At 50.3% G+C, this 20,925-nt stretch overlaps 1 protein-coding gene across 1 annotated transcript in view; it reads left to right on the top strand.

Moving 5' to 3' along the window:
* The first annotated feature begins 1,990 nt into the window (after positions 1–1,990).
* Positions 1,991–20,925, top strand: part of LOC137361650 (uncharacterized) — a 185,202-nt gene continuing 166,267 nt past the window's right edge. The window contains exons 1-2 of the mRNA XM_068026359.1: positions 1,991–2,097; positions 7,156–7,273. Coding sequence (XP_067882460.1) covers positions 2,040–2,097; positions 7,156–7,273 — 176 coding nt within the window. The 5' untranslated portion in view covers positions 1,991–2,039. The remainder of the gene's footprint in view (positions 2,098–7,155; positions 7,274–20,925) is intronic.

Below are 20,925 nucleotides of genomic sequence, written 5' to 3'. Positions count from 1 at the left end.
AAGGACAGCGATAGGGGAGAGAGAAAGGGAGAGTGAGAGTGAGAAAGAGAGAGACAGAGTCAGAGGGAGACGGAGAGAGAGGAAGAGAAAGAGAGAAGGAGACAAAGAGAGGGTGACAGAGAGAGACAGAGAGACAGACGGAGAGAAGGAGAGATAGAGAGACAGACTGAAAAAAAAGAGACAGAGACAAAATGAGAGGGAAAGAGAGAGAGATAGATAGGCAGAGTGAGAGGGAGACATGGATAGATAAAGATAAAGGGAGAACGAGATAGAGAGAACGAGACAGAGAGGGAGAAACAGCGAAGAGATGGAGACTGAGAGAGAGAAAGACAGAGAAAAGAGCAAGAAAAATGGATACAGTGAGAGAGTGGGAGGGACAGTGTAGAGGGAGCTTTACTCTGTATCTAACCCCCCGTACTGTACCTGTCCTGGGAGTGTTTGATGGGGGAGAGTGTAGAGGGAGCTTTACTCTGTATCTAACCCCCGTACTGTACCTGTCCTGGGAGTGTTTGATGGGGGACAGTGTGGAGGGAGCTTTACTCTGTATCTAACCCCCGTACTGTACCTGTCCTGGGAGTGTTTGATGGGGGACAGTGTAGAGGGAGCTTTACTCTGTATCTAACCCCCGTACTGTACCTGTCCTGGGAGTGTTTGATGGGGATAGTGTAGAGGGAGCTTTACTCTGTATCTAACCCCCGTACTGTACCTGTCCTGGGTGTGTTTGATGGGGACAGTGTAGAGGGAGCTTTACTCTGTTTCTAACCCCCGTACTGTACCTGTCCTGGGAGTGTTTGATGAGGACAGTGTAGAGGGAGCTTTACTCTGTATCTAACCCCGTACTGTACCTGTCCTGGGTGTGTTTGATGGGGGAGAGTGTAGAGGGAGCTTTACTCTGTATCTAACCCCGTACTGTACCTGTCCTGGGAGTGTTTGATGGGGACAGTGTAGAGGGAGCTTTACTCTGTTTCTAACCCCCGTACTGTACCTGTCCTGGGAGTGTTTGATGAGGACAGTGTAGAGGGAGCTTTACTCTGTATCTAACCCCGTACTGTACCTGTCCTGGGTGTGTTTGATGGGGACAGTGTAGAGGGAGCTTTACTCTGTATCTAACCCGTTTTATTTTTCAACCCCTTTCTTTTCCCGAGGTGGCCTTTATACCCCAGGCCCCCTTTATAAACATACTTATATTTTTAAAAATAACTTTATCAAAACCAGAAATAAACAAAACTCAAATTAAAATGCCATTCTCGGCGTCGACGATGCACTCCAGTCCCTGCGGTGCCCACCGGTCGCGGAAGGCCTCAAGCGTACCGGCGGACACCGCATGCTCCTTCTCCAGGGACACCCGGGCGCGAACGTAACCGCGGAAGAGGGGCAGGCAATCGGGGAGGACGGACTCCCCCGACGGCCCGCAACCTGGACCTGTGAATTGCCACCTTGGCCAGGCCCAGGAGCAGACCGACAAGGAGGTCCTCCTCCCGGCCCAAGCCCCTCCGCACCGGGTGCCCAAAGATCAGGAGCGTGGGACTGAAGTGCAGCCAGAATTTGAGGAGGTCCCCTTCAGATACTCAAAGAGGGGCTGCAACCTCGCACAGTCCAGAGATAATTGGCCTCACATGGGGCATCCCTGACGCACTCCTCTCCCAGACCAGACAATTTTCGGCGGGTTTTAAATGGGAGGAAAGAGAGACACCAGTCAGTGTACAGATATCACCCTGAGAGAGAGGGACTGAGAGACACCAGTCAGTGTACAGATATCTCCCTGAGAGAGAGGGGACTGAGAGACACCAGTCAGTGTACAGATATCTCCCTGAGAGAGAGGGGACTGAGAGACACCAGTCAGTGTACAGATATCACCCTGAGAGAGAGGGGACTGAGAGACACCAGTCAGTGTACAGTTATCTCCCTGAGAGAGGAAATTGCACATTGTGTAAACTCAGAATTCAGGATGTGTCTCCACATCATAAATATTTCACCATTTGAGTATAAGGAAGCCAGTTTGAAGGGAACTGCCTGCGGTTCAGCATTTCTTTCTGTCAATGGCAGTTCAGCTCCTGATGAAGAGTTTTCCGATTCTTCTCCTGTGCCTGTACTGGGGTAAGTGAGAACCGGAATGGGGAGAGCAGGGTTGAGCCACAGTGAGATAGGCTGGATGCAAATCATTCGGTGAAAGCCAAGGGGAAACATGCGGGAATACAGACAGCCTGGGAAAAGTGAAAAAGCTCGTTGGGAGGAAGCGACTGAGAATTGCCTGAACAGAGATTCGCTGACTCATCTCGAAACTCTCACTGTTCCCTCCCCATCGCCCTGTATCAATCCCCAAACTAATCCCACTGCCCCCGCTCTCTCCCCATATCCCTGTATCAATCCCCAAACTAATCCCACTGCCCCGCACTCTCCCCATATCCCTGTATCAATCCCCAAACTAATCCCACTGCCCCGCTCTCTCCCCATATCCCTGTATCAATCCCCAAACGAATCCCACTGCCCCCGCTCTCTCCCCATATCCCTGTATCAATCCCCAAACTAATCCCACTGCCCCGCACTCTCCCCATATCCCTGTATCAATCCCCAAACTAATCCCACTGCCCCGCTCTCTCCCCATATCCCTGTATCAATCCCCAAACTAATCCCACTGCCCCGCTCTCTCCCCATATCCCTGTATCAATCCCCAAACTAATCCCACTGCCCCGCTCTCTCCCCATATCCCTGTATCAATCCCCAAACTCATCCCACTGCCCCCGCTCTCTCCCCATATCCCTGTATCAATCCCCAAATTAATCCCACTGCCCCGCTCTCTCCCCATATCCCTGTATCAATCCCCAAACTAATCCCACTGCCCCGCTCTCTCCCCATATCCCTGTATCAATCCCCAAACTCATCCCACTGCCCTGCTCTCTCCCCATAGCCCTGTATCAATCCCCAAACTAATCCCACTGCCCCGCTCTCTCCCCATATCCCTGTATCAATCCTCAAACTAATCCCACTGCCCCACACGCTCCCCATATCCCTGTATCAATCCCCAAATTAATCCCACTGCCCCGCTCTCTCCCCATAGCCCTGTATCAATCCCCAAACTAATCCCACTGCCCCGCTCTCTCCCCATATCCCTGTATCAATCCCCAAACTCATCCCACTGCCCCGCTCTCTCCCCATAGCACTGTATCAATCCCCAAACTAATCCCACTGCCCCCGCTCTCTCCCCATAGCCCTGTATCAATCCCCAAACTAATCCCACTGTCCCGCTCTCTCCCCATAGCCCTGTTTCGGTCTGCCTCTTTACCTCTGTAGACTGATCCATCTCCACATCCTTGTGCGTTTTCTGCACTTGGCTGAATCTAGTTTCTAGTGGAGATTTGGTTTTAATTTTTCCACGACTGTTTTCTGCCGAACCTGGGGATAGAATAGAATCACAGAATGTATTCGGCACAGAAAGAGGCCACTCGGCCCATCGTGTCTGTGCTGGCCGATAAACGATCGCCCTATTCCAATCCCACCTTCCAGAATGTTCTCCGTAGCCCTGCAGTTTACGGCACTTGAGGTGCCTATCCAGACTCCTTTTGAATGAGTTGAGGGTCTCGGCCTCAACTACCCTTTCAGGCAGTGAGTTCCAGACCATCACCACCCTCTAGGTGAAAGGTTTTCCCCATCTCCCCTCTAATTTTTCGACCAATCACTTTAAATCTCTGCCCCCTCGTCACTGACCTCTCTGCTAAGGTGAATAGACCCTTCACCTCCACTCCATCCAGACCCCTCAAAATGTTGTACATTTCAATCAGATCTCCCCTCAGCCTTCTCTGTTCTAAGGAGAACAACCCCAGCCTATCCAATCTTTCCTCATAGCTGCATTTTTCCAGTCCTGGCAACATCCTCGTAAATCTCCTCTGTACCCTCTCTAGTGCAAATACATCCTTTCTGTAATGAGGTGACCAGAACTGCACACAGTACTCAAGTAGTGGCCTAACCAATGATTTATACAGTTCCAGCATAACCTCCCTGCTCTTATATTCTATACCTCAGCTAATAAAGGAAAGGATTCCTTCTTAACCACCTTATCGACCTGTCCTGCTACCTTCAGGGATCTGTGGACATTCACTCCAACGTCCCTCACTTCCTCTACACCTCTCCGTATTCTCCCATTAATCATGTATTCCTTTGCCTTGTTTGACCTCCCCAAATGCATCACCTCACATTTCTCCAGGTCAAATTCCATTTGCCACTTTTCTGCCCATCTGACCAGACCATCAATATCTTCCTGCAGCCTACAGCTTATCCTCCTCGCTATCTACCACACGGCCAATCTTTGTGTCATTCACAAACTTCTTGATCACTCCCCCTCCATTTACATCCAAATTGTTAATATATATCACAAACAGCAGGGGACCCAGTACTGAGCCCTGTGGAACACCACTGGAAACAGCCCTCCTGTCGCGAAAACGCCCGTCAACAATTACCCCTTGTTTCCTGCCACTGAGTCAATTTTGTATCCACCTTGCTGCATTTCCCTGGATCCCACGGGATTTTATCTTTTTTAACCAGTCTGCCATGTGGAACCTTGTCAAAAGCCTTGCTAAAATCCATGTAGATCACATCGACTGCACTACCCTCATCGATCTTCCTTGTTACTTCTTCAAAAAATTCGATCGAGTTGTTCAAACAAGATCTTCCCTTAACAAATCCATGCTGACTATCCTTGATTAACCTGTGCCTTTCTAAGTGACAGTTTATCCCTGTCCCTCGGAATAGATTCCAATAATTTTCCTACTACTGAGGTTAGTCTGACTGGCCTGTAATTATTCAGTCTGTCCCTTGCTCCCTTTTTAAACAGAGGTACAATGTTAGCAGTTCTCCAATCCTCCGGCACCACACCTGTATACAGTGAGGACTGGAAAATGATGGTCAGACCCTCTGCTATTTCCTCTCTTGCTTCTTTTCACAGCCTAGGATACATTTCATCTGACCCTGGTGGTTTATCAACTTTCAAGGATGCTAATCCCATTAATACTTCCTCTCTCCCTATGTTTATCACATCCAATACTTCACACTTTTCCTCCTTAACTACAATATCTGCATCGTCCCCCTCTTTCCTGAAGACAAACACAAAGTATTCATTGATAACCAGACCAATATCTTCCATTCCTACACATAAGTTACCTTTTTGGTCTTTTATGGGCCCAACTCTCTCCTTAGTTTTCCTCTTACTCTTAATGTATTGATAAAATATCTTTGGGTTCACTTTGGTTTTGCTTGCCAATATTCTTTCATGCCCTCTCTTTGCTTTCCTAATTTCCTTTTTGATTTCACCCCTCCACTTTCTATACTCCTCTCGGCTTTCTGTAGTATTGAGATCTCAGTGTCGGACATAAGCTTTCCTTTTCTGCCTTATCTTACCCTGCAGGCTCCTCGACATCCATGGGGCTCTAGATTTGGCCGTCTCACCCTTTTTCTTTGTGGGAACATGTTTACTCTGAACCCCTTGAATCTCCCCTTTGAATGCCTCCCACTGTTCTGACACTGATTTACCTCCAAGTAGCTGTTCCCAGTCCACTTTTGCTAAATCACTCCTCAGTTTAGTAAAATTGGCTTTGCCCCAATTGAGAACTCTAACGCATGTTCTATCCCTGTCCTTTTCCATAATTATGTTAAAACTGACTGAATTATGATCACTACTTCCAAAATTCCCCGCACTCCCACCCCTTCCACCTGCCCATCTTCATTTCCGAAAACGAAGTCGAAAACTAGTCTGTCTCTTGTTGGGCTTGCGACATACTGGGCAAAAAAAAGTTCTCCTGAGTGCACCTCAAGAATTCTGCTCCCTCAATTCCTTTCACACGAAGGCTATCCCAGTTAATAACGGGGTAGTTAAAATCCCCTGCTATTACTGCCCCATTGTTCTTACACTTCTCAGAGATTTGCCGACATATCTGCTCTTCTATCTCCCTCTGACTGTTTGGGGGGTCTATAGTACACTGCCAGCAGTGTGATTGCCCCTTTTTTGTTCCTAAGCTCAATCCATTTGGCCTCATTTGATGAACCTTCCAACAGATCATCCCTCCTCACATCTGTAATAGTTTCCTTGACCAAAATTGCCACTCCCCCTCCTTTCTTATCCCCCTCCCTACTGCATCTGAAAACCCAGTTTCCAGGAATGTTGAGCTGCCGTTCCTGTCCCTCCTTGAGCCATGTTTCTGTTACAGCTATGATATCATACTCCCACATGTCTATCTGTGCCCTCGGCCCAACTGCTTCAAAAGGGATACTCCTCGCATTGAAATCAATCCCCTTGAGCACTGCCAAACTCTTTTCACTTTTCCAGCCTTCGTTTCCTCTGTCTTCCCGACTCATCCATTAATTTGCCACCTTCCATTTTCACTTCTGAATTTTGACCCAACTGAGTCTCCCCTCAGGTCCCCATCCCCCCTGCCAAACCAGTTTAAACCCTCCCCAACGGCACGAGCAAAACGTCCCGCAAGGAACTCAGTCCAGGATCGGTTCAGGGGCGACCCGTCCGGCCTGCACAGGTCCCATCTCCCCCCCCCCCCCCACCAGAGCCGGTCCCAATGTCCCAGGAATCCGAAGCCCTCCCTCCTGCACCATCTTTCCATCTGTCTTACCCTGCGATTTCTAGACACTGGGAGGAATCCGGAGTTGACGACGTTTGAGGTCCTGCTTGTTAATTCCGGACCGTGCTCCCTAAATTCTGACTGCAGGACCACATCCCTCTTTCCACCTGGGTCGTTGGTTCCGATGTGGACCACGACTGCTGGCTCTTCCCCGTCCCCCTTCAGGATGATCTGCAGCCGCTCAGTGACATCCCTGACCCTGGCACCAGGGAGGCAACACACCATTCTGAATTCACGTCAGTGGAGCTCTCAGCCTTATCTCTGACTCTCTCTCTCCCCCTGTCTCTGCTGCTTTAAGACTCCCCTCAAAAGCTAAACCCTCCGACCAATGTATTGATCGCCTGTCCCGAATAAAACCACATGTGACTCAGGGTTGAATTTCCTGGCCTGCTGTTGTGCGTTGGGAAGCTTGACTGCAACATGGAGACTTTGACGCGGGGGACGTGCGCTTGTCAAATGCGGGAATCACTTGCCCCCCCCCCACTCCGTCTGATGAACTGATGACTGCCCTCTGACCTTCTGCCCCGTCAAGAAATCGCACCCTCAGAGAATTTCAATATCGAAACAGAACAAGGAACGACCTTCAACAGGAGCCGAGATTCGTACTTTGGACAAAGGGTGGCTCAAATTGAGAGCGGCAAGAAGAAGTGGTGAGTCAGAAGGAGAGGGGATTTGAGAGAAATCACCCAGAGACAGCAGTCAGTGTACAGATATCTCCCTGAGAGAAAGGGGACTGAGAGACACCAGTCAATGTACAGATATCTCCCTGAGAGAAAGGGGACTGAGAGACACCAGTCAATGTACAGATATCTCCCTGAGAGAGAGGGGACTGAGAGACACCAGTCAGTGTTCAGATATCACCCTCAGAGAGAGGGACTGAGAGACACCAGTCAGTGTACAGATATCTCCCTGAGAGAGAGGGACTGAGAGACACCAGTCAGTGTTCAGATATCACCCTCAGAGAGAGGGACTGAGAGACACCAGTCAGTGTACAGATATCTCCCTGAGAGAAAGGGGACTGAGAGACACCAGTCAATGTACAGATATCTCCCTGAGAGAGAGGGGACTGAGAGACACCAGTCAGTGTTCAGATATCACCCTGAGAGAGAGGGACTGAGAGACACCAGTCAGTGTTCAGATATCACCCTCAGAGAGAGGGACTGAGAGACACCAGTCAGTGTACAGATATCTCCCTGAGAGAGAGGGGACTGAGAGACACCAGTCAGTGTACAGATATCACCCTGAGAAGGAGGGACTGAGAGACACCAGTCAGTGTTCAGATATCACCCTGAGAGAGAGGGACTGAGAGACACCAGTCAGTGTTCAGATATCACCCTCAGAGAGAGGGACTGAGAGACACCAGTCAGTGTACAGATATCTCCCTGAGAGAGAGGGGACTGAGAGACACCAGTCAGTGTACAGATATCACCCTGAGAGAGAGGGGACTGAGAGACACCAGTCAGTGCACAGATATCTCCCTGAGAGAGAGGGGACTGAGAGACACCAGTCAGTGTACAGATATCTCCCTGAGAGAGAGGGGACTGAGAGACACCAGTCAGTGTACAGATATCACCCTGAGAGAGAGGGGACTGAGAGACACCAGTCAGTGTACAGATATCACCCTGAGAGAGAAAGGGACTGAGAGACACCAGTCAGTGTACCTATATCACCCTGAGAGAGAGGGACTGAGAGACACCAGTCAGCGTACAGATATCTCCGTGAAAGAGAGGGAATGAGAGATACCAGTCAGTGTACAGATATCTGCCTGAGAGAGAGGGGTCTGAGAGACACCAGTCAGTGTTCAGATATCACCCTGAGAGAGAGGGGACTGAGAGACACCAGTCAGTGTACAGATATCACCCTGAGACAGAGGGGACTGAGAGACACCAGCCACTGTACAGATATCACCCTGAGAGGTAGGGTACTGAGAGACACCAGTCAGTGTACAGATATCAACCTGAGAGGGAAGGTACTGAGAGACACCAGTCAGTCTACAGATATCGCCCTGACAGCGAGGGTACTGGGAGACACCAGTCAGTGTACAAATCTCTCCCGGAGAGAGAGGGGATTGAGAGACAGCAGTCAGTTTACAGATCTCTCCCGGAGAGAGAGGGGATTGAGAGACACCAGTCAGTGTACAGATATCTCACTGAGAGAGAGGGTACTGAGAGACACCAGTCAGTCTACAGATATCGCCCTGAGAGTGAGGGTACTGAGAGACACCAGTCAGTGCACAGATAGCACCCTGATAGAGAGGGTACTGTGAGACACCAGTCAGTCTACAGATATCTCCCTGAGAGAGAAAGGGACTGAGAGACACCAGTCAGTGTACAGATATCACCCTGAGAGAGAGGGTACTGAGACACACCAGTCAGTGTACAGATATCTCCATCAGAGAGAGGGGACTGAGAGACACCAGTCAGTCTACAGATATCGCCCTGAGAGAGAAGGTACTGAGAGACACCAGTCAGTCTACAGATATCGCCCTGAGAGTGAGGGTACCGAGAGACACCAGTCAGTGTACAAATCTCTCCCGGAGAGAGAGGGGATTGAGAGACACCAGTCAGTTTACAGATCACTCCCGGAGAGAGAGGGGATTGAGAGACACCAGTCAGTGTACAGATATCTCCCTGAGAGAGGGGACTGAGAGACAACAGTCAGTGTACAGATATCACCCTGAGAGAGAGGGGTCTGAGAGACACCAGTCAGTGTACAGATATCACCCTGAGAGAGAGGGGACTGAGAGACACCAGTCAGTGTACAGATATCTCCCTGAGAAAGAGGGGACTGAGAGACACCAGTCAATGTACAGATATCACCCTGAGAGAGAGGGTACTGAGAGACACCAGTCAGTGTACAGATATCTCCCTCAGAGAGAGGGGACTGAGAGACACCAGTCAGTCAACAGATATCGCCCTGACAGTGAGGGTACTGAGCGACACCAGTCAGTGTCCAGACAGCACCCTGAGAGATAGGGTACTGAGAGACACCAGTCAGTCTACAGATATCGCCCTGAGAGTGAGGGTACCGAGAGACACCAGTCAGTGTACAAATCTCTCCCGGAGAGAGAGGGGATTGAGAGACACCAGTCAGTTTACAGATCACTCCCGGAGAGAGAGGGGATTGAGAGACACTAGTCAGTGTACAGATATCTCACTGAGAGAGAGGGGATTGAGAGACTCCAGTCAATGTACAGATATCACCCTGAGAGAGAGGGGACTGAGAGACAACAGTCAGTGTACAGATATCAGCCTGAGAGAGAAGGGACTGAGAGACACCAGTCAGTGTACAGATAGCACCCTGAGAGAGAGGGGCCTGAGAGACACCAGTCAGTGTACAGATATCACCCTGAGAGAGAGGGGACTGAGAGACACCAGTCAGTGTACAGATAGCACCCTGAGAGATAGGGGCCTGAGAGACACCAGTCAGTGTACAGATAACTCCCTGAGAGAGAGGGACTGAGATACACCAGTCAGTGTACAGATATCACCCTGAGAGAGAAGGGACTGAGAGACACCAGTCAGTGTACAGATATCTCCCTGAGAGAAAGGGGACTGAGAGACACCAGTCAATGTACAGATATCTCCCTGAGAGAGAGGGGACTGAGAGACACCAGTCAGTGTTCAGATATCACCCTGAGAGAGAGGGACTGAGAGACACCAGTCAGTGTTCAGATATCACCCTCAGAGAGAGGGACTGAGAGACACCAGTCAGTGTACAGATATCTCCCTGAGAGAGAGGGGACTGAGACACACCAGTCAGTGTACAGATATCACCCTGAGAGAGAGGGACTGAGAGACACCAGTCAGTGTTCAGATATCACCCTGACAGAGAGGGACTGAGAGACACCAGTCAGTGTTCAGATATCACCCTCAGAGAGAGGGACTGAGAGACACCAGTCAGTGTACAGATATCTCCCTGAGAGAGAGGGGACTGAGAGACACCAGTCAGTGTACAGATATCACCCTGAGAGAGAGGGGACTGAGAGACACCAGTCAGTGCACAGATATCTCCCTGAGAGAGAGGGGACTGAGAGACACCAGTCAGTGTACAGATATCTCCCTGAGAGAGAGGGGACTGAGAGACACCAGTCAGTGTACAGATATTACCCTGAGAGAGAGGGGACTGAGAGACACCAGTCAGTGTACAGATATCTCCCGGAGAGAGAGGGGACTGAGAGACACCAGTCAGTGTACAGATATCACCCAGAGAGAGAGGGGACTGAGAGACACCAGTCAGTGTACAGATATCTCCCGGAGAGAGAGGAGACTGAGAGACATCAGTCAGTGTACGGATATCACCCTGAGAGAGAGGGGACTGAGAGACACCAGTCAGTGTACAGATATCTCCCGGAGAGAGAGGAGACTGAGAGACACCAGTCAGTGTACAGATATCACCCTGAGAGAGAGAGGACTGAGAGACACCAGTCAGTGTACAGATATCACCCTGAGAGAGAGGGGACTGAGAGACACCAGTCAGTGTAAAGATATCACCCTGAGAGAGAGGGGGGATTGAGAGACACCAGTCAGTGTACAGATATCACCCAGAGAGAGGGACTGAGAGACACCAGTCAGTGTAGAGATATCACCCTGAGTGAGAAGGGACTGAGAGACACCAGTCAGTGTACAGATATCACCCTGAGAGAGAGGGGACTGAGAGACACCAGTCAGTGTACAGATATCTCCCAGAGAGAGAAGGGACTGAGAGACAACAGTCAGTGTACAGATATCTCCCTGAGAGAGAAGGGACTGAGAGACGCCAGTCAGTGTACAGATATCACCCTGAGATAGAGGGGACTGAGAGACACCAGTCAGCGTTCAGATATCTGTGAGAGAGAGGGAATGAGAGACACCAGTCAGTGTACAGATATCTCCCAGAGAGAGAAGGGACTGAGAGACAACAGTCAGTGTACAGATATCTCCCTGAGAGTGAAGGGACGGAGAGACTCCAGTAAGTGTACAGATATCTCCCTGAGAGAGAAGGGACTGAGAGACACCAGTCAGTGTACAGATATCTCCCTGAGATAGAGGGGACTGAGAGACACCAGTCAGTGTACACATATCTCCCTGAGAGAGAAGGGACTGAGAGACACCAGTCAGTGTACAGATATCACCCTGAGAGAGAGGGACTGAGAGACACCAGTCAGTGTACAGATATCTCCCAGAGAGAGAAGGGACTGAGAGACAACAGTCAGTGTACAGATATCTCCCTGAGAGTGAAGGGACGGAGAGACTCCAGTAAGTGTACAGATATCTCCCTGAGAGAGAAGGGACTGAGAGACACCAGTCAGTGTACAGATATCTCCCTGAGATAGAGGGGACTGAGAGACACCAGTCAGTGTACACATATCTCCCTGAGAGAGAAGGGACTGAGAGACACCAGTCAGTGTACAGATATCACCCTGAGAGAGAGGGACTGAGAGACACCAGTCAGTGTACAGATATCTCCCTGAGAGAGAGGGACTGAGAGACACCAGTCAGTGTACAGATATCACCCTGAGATAGAGGGGAATGAGAGACACCAGTCAGTGTACAGATATCTGCCTGAGAGAGAGGGTACTGAGAGACACCAATCAGTCTACAGATATCGCCCTGAGAGTGAGGGTACTGAGAGACACCAGTCAGTGTACAGATATCACGATGAGAGAGAGGGAGTGACAGACACCAGTCAGTGTACAGATATCTCACTGAGAGAGAGGGGATTGAGAGACACCAGTCAGTGTACAGATATCTCCCTGAGAGAGAGGGGACTGAGAGACACCAGTCAGTGTACAGATATCACGATGAGAGAGAGGGAGTGACAGACACCAGTCAGTGTACAGATATCAACCTGAGAGAAAGGGGACTGAGAGACGCAAGTCGGTGTTCAGATATCTCCCTGAGAAAGAAGGGACTGAGAGACACCAGTCAGTGTACAGATATCTCCCTGAGAGAGAAGGGACTGAGAGACACCAGTCAGTGTACAGATATCTCCCTGAGAGAGAAGGGACTGAGAGACACCAGTCAGTGTACAGATATCACCCTGAGAGGGAGGGTACTGAGAGACACCAGTCAGTGTACAGATTTCACCCTGAGAGAGAAAGGGACTGAGAGACACCAGTCAGTGTACCTATATCACCCTGAGAGAGAGGGACTGAGAGACACCAGTCAGCGTACAGATATCTCCGTGAAAGAGAGGGAATGAGAGATACCAGTCAGTGTACAGATATCTGCCTGAGAGAGAGGGGTCTGAGAGACACCAGTCAGTGTTCAGATATCACCCTGAGAGAGAGGGGACTGAGAGACACCAGTCAGTGTACAGATATCACCCTGAGACAGAGGGGACTGAGAGACACCAGCCACTGTACAGATATCACCCTGAGAGGTAGGGTACTGAGAGACACCAGTCAGTGTACAGATATCAACCTGAGAGGGAAGGTACTGAGAGACACCAGTCAGTCTACAGATATCGCCCTGACAGCGAGGGTACTGGGAGACACCAGTCAGTGTACAAATCTCTCCCGGAGAGAGGGGGATTGAGAGACAGCAGTCAGTTTACAGATCTCTCCCGGAGAGAGAGGGGATTGAGAGACACCAGTCAGTGTACAGATATCTCACTGAGAGAGAGAGTACTGAGAGACACCAGTCAGTGTACAGATATCAACCTGAGAGGGAAGGTACTGAGAGACACCAGTCAGTCTACAGATATCGCCCTGAGAGTGAGGGTACCGAGAGACACCAGTCAGTGTACAAATCTCTCCCGGAGAGAGAGGGGATTGAGAGACACCAGTCAGTTTACAGATCACTCCCGGAGAGAGAGGGGATTGAGAGACACCAGTCAGTGTACAGATATCTCCCTGAGAGAGGGGACTGAGAGACAACAGTCAGTGTACAGATATCACCCTGAGAGAGAGGGGTCTGAGAGACACCAGTCAGTGTACAGATATCACCCTGAGAGAGAGGGGACTGAGAGACACCAGTCAGTGTACAGATATCTCCCTGAGAAAGAGGGGACTGAGAGACACCAGTCAATGTACAGATCTCACCCTGAGAGAGAGGGTACTGAGAGACACCAGTCAGTGTACAGATATCTCCCTCAGAGAGAGGGGACTGAGAGACACCAGTCAGTCAACAGATATCGCCCTGACAGTGAGGGTACTGAGCGACACCAGTCAGTGTCCAGACAGCACGCTGAGAGATAGGGTACTGAGAGACACCAGTCAGTCTACAGATATCGCCCTGAGAGTGAGGGTACCGAGAGACACCAGTCAGTGTACAAATCTCTCCCGGAGAGAGAGGGGATTGAGAGACACCAGTCAGTTTACAGATCACTCCCGGAGAGAGAGGGGATTGAGAGACACTAGTCAGTGTACAGATATCTCACTGAGAGAGAGGGGATTGAGAGACTCCAGTCAATGTACAGATATCACCCTGAGAGAGAGGGGACTGAGAGACAACAGTCAGTGTACAGATATCAGCCTGAGAGAGAAGGGACTGAGAGACACCAGTCAGTGTACAGATAGCACCCTGAGAGAGAGGGGCCTGAGAGACACCAGTCAGTGTACAGATATCACCCTGAGAGAGAGGGGACTGAGAGACACCAGTCAGTGTACAGATAGCACCCTGAGAGATAGGGGACTGAGATACACCAATCAGTGTACAGATATCACCCTGAGAGAGAAGGGACTGAGAGACACCAGTCAGTCTACAGATATCGCCCTGAGAGTGAGGGTACCGAGAGACACCAGTCAGTGTACAAATCTCTCCCGGAGAGAGAGGGGATTGAGAGACACCAGTCAGTTTACAGATCACTCCCGGAGAGAGAGGGGATTGAGAGACACTAGTCAGTGTACAGATATCTCACTGAGAGAGAGGGGATTGAGAGACTCCAGTCAATGTACAGATATCACCCTGAGAGAGAGGGGACTGAGAGACAACAGTCAGTGTACAGATATCAGCCTGAGAGAGAAGGGACTGAGAGACACCAGTCAGTGTACAGATAGCACCCTGAGAGAGAGGGGCCTGAGAGACACCAGTCAGTGTACAGATATCACCCTGAGAGAGAGGGGACTGAGAGACACCAGTCAGTGTACAGATAGCACCCTGAGAGATAGGGGCCTGAGAGACACCAGTCAGTGTACAGATAACTCCCTGAGAGAGAGGGACTGAGATACACCAGTCAGTGTACAGATATCACCCTGAGAGAGAAGGGACTGAGAGACACCAGTCAGTGTACAGATATCTCCCTGAGAGAAAGGGGACTGAGAGACACCAGTCAATGTACAGATATCTCCCTGAGAGAGAGGGGACTGAGAGACACCAGTCAGTGTTCAGATATCACCCTGAGAGAGAGGGACTGAGAGACACCAGTCAGTGTTCAGATATCACCCTCAGAGAGAGGGACTGAGAGACACCAGTCAGTGTACAGATATCTCCCTGAGAGAGAGGGGACTGAGACACACCAGTCAGTGTACAGATATCACCCTGAGAGAGAGGGACTGAGAGACACCAGTCAGTGTTCAGATATCACCCTGACAGAGAGGGACTGAGAGACACCAGTCAGTGTTCAGATATCACCCTCAGAGAGAGGGACTGAGAGACACCAGTCAGTGTACAGATATCTCCCTGAGAGAGAGGGGACTGAGAGACACCAGTCAGTGTACAGATATCACCCTGAGAGAGAGGGGACTGAGAGACACCAGTCAGTGCACAGATATCTCCCTGAGAGAGAGGGGACTGAGAGACACCAGTCAGTGTACAGATATCTCCCTGAGAGAGAGGGGACTGAGAGACACCAGTCAGTGTACAGATATTACCCTGAGAGAGAGGGGACTGAGAGACACCAGTCAGTGTACAGATATCTCCCGGAGAGAGAGGGGACTGAGAGACACCAGTCAGTGTACAGATATCACCCAGAGAGAGAGGGGACTGAGAGACACCAGTCAGTGTACAGATATCTCCCGGAGAGAGAGGAGACTGAGAGACATCAGTCAGTGTACGGATATCACCCTGAGAGAGAGGGGACTGAGAGACACCAGTCAGTGTACAGATATCTCCCGGAGAGAGAGGAGACTGAGAGACACCAGTCAGTGTACAGATATCACCCTGAGAGAGAGAGGACTGAGAGACACCAGTCAGTGTACAGATATCACCCTGAGAGAGAGGGGACTGAGAGACACCAGTCAGTGTAAAGATATCACCCTGAGAGAGAGGGGGGATTGAGAGACACCAGTCAGTGTACAGATATCACCCAGAGAGAGGGACTGAGAGACACCAGTCAGTGTAGAGATATCACCCTGAGTGAGAAGGGACTGAGAGACACCAGTCAGTGTACAGATATCACCCTGAGAGAGAGGGGACTGAGAGACACCAGTCAGTGTACAGATATCTCCCAGAGAGAGAAGGGACTGAGAGACAACAGTCAGTGTACAGATATCTCCCTGAGAGAGAAGGGACTGAGAGACGCCAGTCAGTGTACAGATATCACCCTGAGATAGAGGGGACTGAGAGACACCAGTCAGCGTTCAGATATCTGTGAGAGAGAGGGAATGAGAGACACCAGTCAGTGTACAGATATCTCCCAGAGAGAGAAGGGACTGAGAGACAACAGTCAGTGTACAGATATCTCCCTGAGAGTGAAGGGACGGAGAGACTCCAGTAAGTGTACAGATATCTCCCTGAGAGAGAAGGGACTGAGAGACACCAGTCAGTGTACAGATATCTCCCTGAGATAGAGGGGACTGAGAGACACCAGTCAGTGTACACATATCTCCCTGAGAGAGAAGGGACTGAGAGACACCAGTCAGTGTACAGATATCTCCCTGAGAGAGAGGGACTGAGAGACACCAGTCAGTGTACAGATATCACCCTGAGATAGAGGGGACTGAGAGACACCAGTCAGTGTACAGATATCTCCCTGAGAGAGAGGGACTGAGAGACACCAGTCAGTGTACAGATATCACCCTGAGATAGAGGGGAATGAGAGACACCAGTCAGTGTACAGATATCTGCCTGAGAGAGAGGGTACTGAGAGACACCAATCAGTCTACAGATATCGCCCTGAGAGTGAGGGTACTGAGAGACACCAGTCAGTGTACAGATATCACGATGAGAGAGAGGGAGTGACAGACACCAGTCAGTGTACAGATATCTCACTGAGAGAGAGGGGATTGAGAGACACCAGTCAGTGTACAGATATCTCCCTGAGAGAGAGGGGACTGAGAGACACCAGTCAGTGTACAGATATCACGATGAGAGAGAGGGAGTGACAGACACCAGTCAGTGTACAGATATCAACCTGAGAGAAAGGGGACTGAGAGACGCAAGTCGGTGTTCAGATATCTCCCTGAGAAAGAAGGGACTGAGAGACACCAGTCAGTGTACAGATATCTCCCTGAGAGAGAAGGGACTGAGAGACACCAGTCAGTGTACAGATATCTCCCTGAGAGAGAAGGGACTGAGAGACACCAGTCAGTGTACAGATATCACCCTGAGAGGGAGGGTACTGAGAGACACCAGTCAGTGTACAGATTTCACCCTGAGAGAGAAAGGGACTGAGAGACACCAGTCAGTGTACCTATATCACCCTGAGAGAGAGGGACTGAGAGACACCAGTCAGCGTACAGATATCTCCGTGAAAGAGAGAGAATGAGAGATACCAGTCAGTGTACAGATATCTGCCTGAGAGAGAGGGGTCTGAGAGACACCAGTCAGTGTTCAGATATCACCCTGAGAGAGAGGGGACTGAGAGACACCAGTCAGTGTACAGATATCACCCTGAGACAGAGGGGACTGAGAGACACCAGCCACTGTACAGATATCACCCTGAGAGGTAGGGTACTGAGAGACACCAGTCAGTGTACAGATATCAACCTGAGAGGGAAGGTACTGAGAGACACCAGTCAGTCTACAGATATCGCCCTGACAGCGAGGGTACTGGGAGACACCAGTCAGTGTACAAATCTCTCCCGGAGAGAGGGGGATTGAGAGACAGCAGTCAGTTTACAGATCTCTCCCGGAGAGAGAGGGGATTGAGAGACACCAGTCAGTGTACAGATATCTCACTGAGAGAGAGAGTACTGAGAGACACCAGTCAGTGTACAGATATCAACCTGAGAGGGAAGGTACTGAGAGACACCAGTCAGTCTACAGATATCGCCCTGAGAGTGAGGGTACCGAGAGACACCAGTCAGTGTACAAATCTCTCCCGGAGAGAGAGGGGATTGAGAGACACCAGTCAGTTTACAGATCACTCCCGGAGAGAGAGGGGATTGAGAGACACCAGTCAGTGTACAGATATCTCCCTGAGAGAGGGGACTGAGAGACAACAGTCAGTGTACAGATATCACCCTGAGAGAGAGGGGTCTGAGAGACACCAGTCAGTGTACAGATATCACCCTGAGAGAGAGGGGACTGAGAGACACCAGTCAGTGTACAGATATCTCCCTGAGAAAGAGGGGACTGAGAGACACCAGTCAATGTACAGATATCACCCTGAGAGAGAGGGTACTGAGAGACACCAGTCAGTGTACAGATATCTCCCTCAGAGAGAGGGGACTGAGAGACACCAGTCAGTCAACAGATATCGCCCTGACAGTGAGGGTACTGAGCGACACCAGTCAGTGTCCAGACAGCACCCTGAGAGATAGGGTACTGAGAGACACCAGTCAGTCTACAGATATCGCCCTGAGAGTGAGGGTACCGAGAGACACCAGTCAGTGTACAAATCTCTCCCGGAGAGAGAGGGGATTGAGAGACACCAGTCAGTTTACAGATCACTCCCGGAGAGAGAGGGGATTGAGAGACACTAGTCAGTGTACAGATATCTCACTGAGAGAGAGGGGATTGAGAGACTCCAGTCAATGTACAGATATCACCCTGAGAGAGAGGGGACTGAGAGACAACAGTCAGTGTACAGATATCAGCCTGAGAGAGAAGGGACTGAGAGACACCAGTCAGTGTACAGATAGCACCCTGAGAGAGAGGGGCCTGAGAGACACCAGTCAGTGTACAGATATCACCCTGAGAGAGAGGGGACTGAGAGACACCAGTCAGTGTACAGATAGCACCCTGAGAGATAGGGGCCTGAGAGACACCAGTCAGTGTACAGATAACTCCCTGAGAGAGAGGGACTGAGATACACCAGTCAGTGTACAGATATCACCCTGAGAGAGAAGGGACTGAGAGACACCAGTCAGTGTACAGATATCTCCCTGAGAGAGAGGGAACTGAGAGACACCAGTCAGTGTACAGATAACTCCCGGAGAGAGAGGGACTGAGATACACCAGTCAGTGTACAGATATCACCCTGAGAGAGAAGCGACTGAGAGACACCAGTCAGTGTACAGATATCTCCCTGAGAGAGAGGGGACTGAGAGACACCAGTCAGTGTACAGATATCACCCTGAGAGAGAAGGAGTGACAGACACCAGTCAGTGTACAGATATCAACCTGAGAGAGAGAGGACTGAGAGACGCAAGTCAGTGTACAGATATCACCCTGAGAGAGAGGGGTCTGAGAGACGCAAGTCAGTGTACAGATATCACCCTGAGAGAGAGGGGTCTGAGAGACACCAGTCGGGTATCAGATATCTCCCTGAGAAAGAAGGGACTGAGAGACACCAGTCAGTGTACAGATATCTCCCTGAGAGAGAAGGGACTTAGAGACACCAGTCAGTGTACAGAAAACTCCCTGAGAGGGAAGGGACTGAGAGACACCAGTCAGTGTACAGATATCTCCCTGAGAGAGAAGGGACTGAGAGACACCAGTCAGTGTAGAGATATCACCCTGAGAGAGAAGGGACTGAGAGACACCACAGTGTACAGAAATCTCCCTGAGAGAGAAGGGACTGAGAGACACCAGTCAGTGTACAGATATCACCCTGAGAGAGAAGGGACTGAGAGACACCAGTCAGTGTACAGATATCACCCTGAGAGAGAAGGGACTGAGAGACACCAGTCAGTGTAGAGATATCACCCTGAGAGAGAAGGGACTGAGAGACACCAGTCAGCGTTCAGATATCTCTGTGAGAGAGAGGGAATGAGAGACACCAGTCAGTGTACAGATATCTCCCAGAGAGAGAAGGGACTGAGAGACAACTGTCAGTGTACAGATATCACCCTGAGAGTGAAGGGACGGAGAGACTCCAGTAAGTGTACAGATATCTCCCTGAGAGAGAAGGGACTGAGAGACACCAGTCAGTGTACAGATATCTCCCTGAGATAGAGGGGACTGAGAGACACCAGTCAGTGTACACATATCTCCCTGAGAGAGAAGGGACTGAGAGACACCAGTCAGTGTACAGATATCTCCCTGAGAGAGAGGGACTGAGAGACACCAGTCAGTGTACAGATATCACCCTGAGATAGAGGGGACTGAGAGACACCAGTCAGTGTACAGATATCTCCCTGAGAGAGAGGGACTGAGAGACACCAGTCAGTGTACAGATATCACCCTGAGATAGAGGGGAATGAGAGACACCAGTCAGTGTACAGATATCTGCCTGAGAGAGAGGGTACTGAGAGACACCAATCAGTCTACAGATATCGCCCTGAGAGTGAGGGTACTGAGAGACACCAGTCAGTGTACAGATATCACGATGAGAGAGAGGGAGTGACAGACACCAGTCAGTGTACAGATATCTCACTGAGAGAGAGGGGATTGAGAGACACCAGTCAGTGTACAGATATCTCCCTGAGAGAGAGGGGACTGAGAGACACCAGTCAGTGTACAGATATCACGATGAGAGAGAGGGAGTGACAGACACCAGTCAGTGTACAGATATCAACCTGAGAGAAAGGGGACTGAGAGACGCAAGTCGGTGTTCAGATATCTCCCTGAGAAAGAAGGGACTGAGAGACACCAGTCAGTGTACAGATATCTCCCTGAGAGAGAAGGGACTGAGAGACACCAGTCAGTGTACAGATATCTCCCTGAGAGAGAAGGGACTGAGAGACACCAGTCAGTGTACAGATATCACCCTGAGAGGGAGGGTACTGAGAGACACCAGTCAGTGTACAGATTTCACCCTGAGAGAGAAAGGGACTGAGAGACACCAGTCAGTGTACCTATATCACCCTGAGAGAGAGGGACTGAGAGACACCAGTCAGCGTACAGATATCTCCGTGAAAGAGAGGGAATGAGAGATACCAGTCAGTGTACAGATATCTGCCTGAGAGAGAGGGGTCTGAGAGACACCAGTCAGTGTTCAGATATCACCCTGAGAGAGAGGGGACTGAGAGACACCAGTCAGTGTACAGATATCACCCTGAGACAGAGGGGACTGAGAGACACCAGCCACTGTACAGATATCACCCTGAGAGGTA

The sequence above is a fragment of the Heterodontus francisci genome, unplaced genomic scaffold (genome assembly GCF_036365525.1).
Source record: "Heterodontus francisci isolate sHetFra1 unplaced genomic scaffold, sHetFra1.hap1 HAP1_SCAFFOLD_1024, whole genome shotgun sequence".
NCBI lineage: Eukaryota > Metazoa > Chordata > Chondrichthyes > Heterodontiformes > Heterodontidae > Heterodontus > Heterodontus francisci.
The sequence above is the reverse complement of the archived record's forward strand: the minus strand, read 5'-3'. Positions and strand labels throughout refer to the sequence as shown.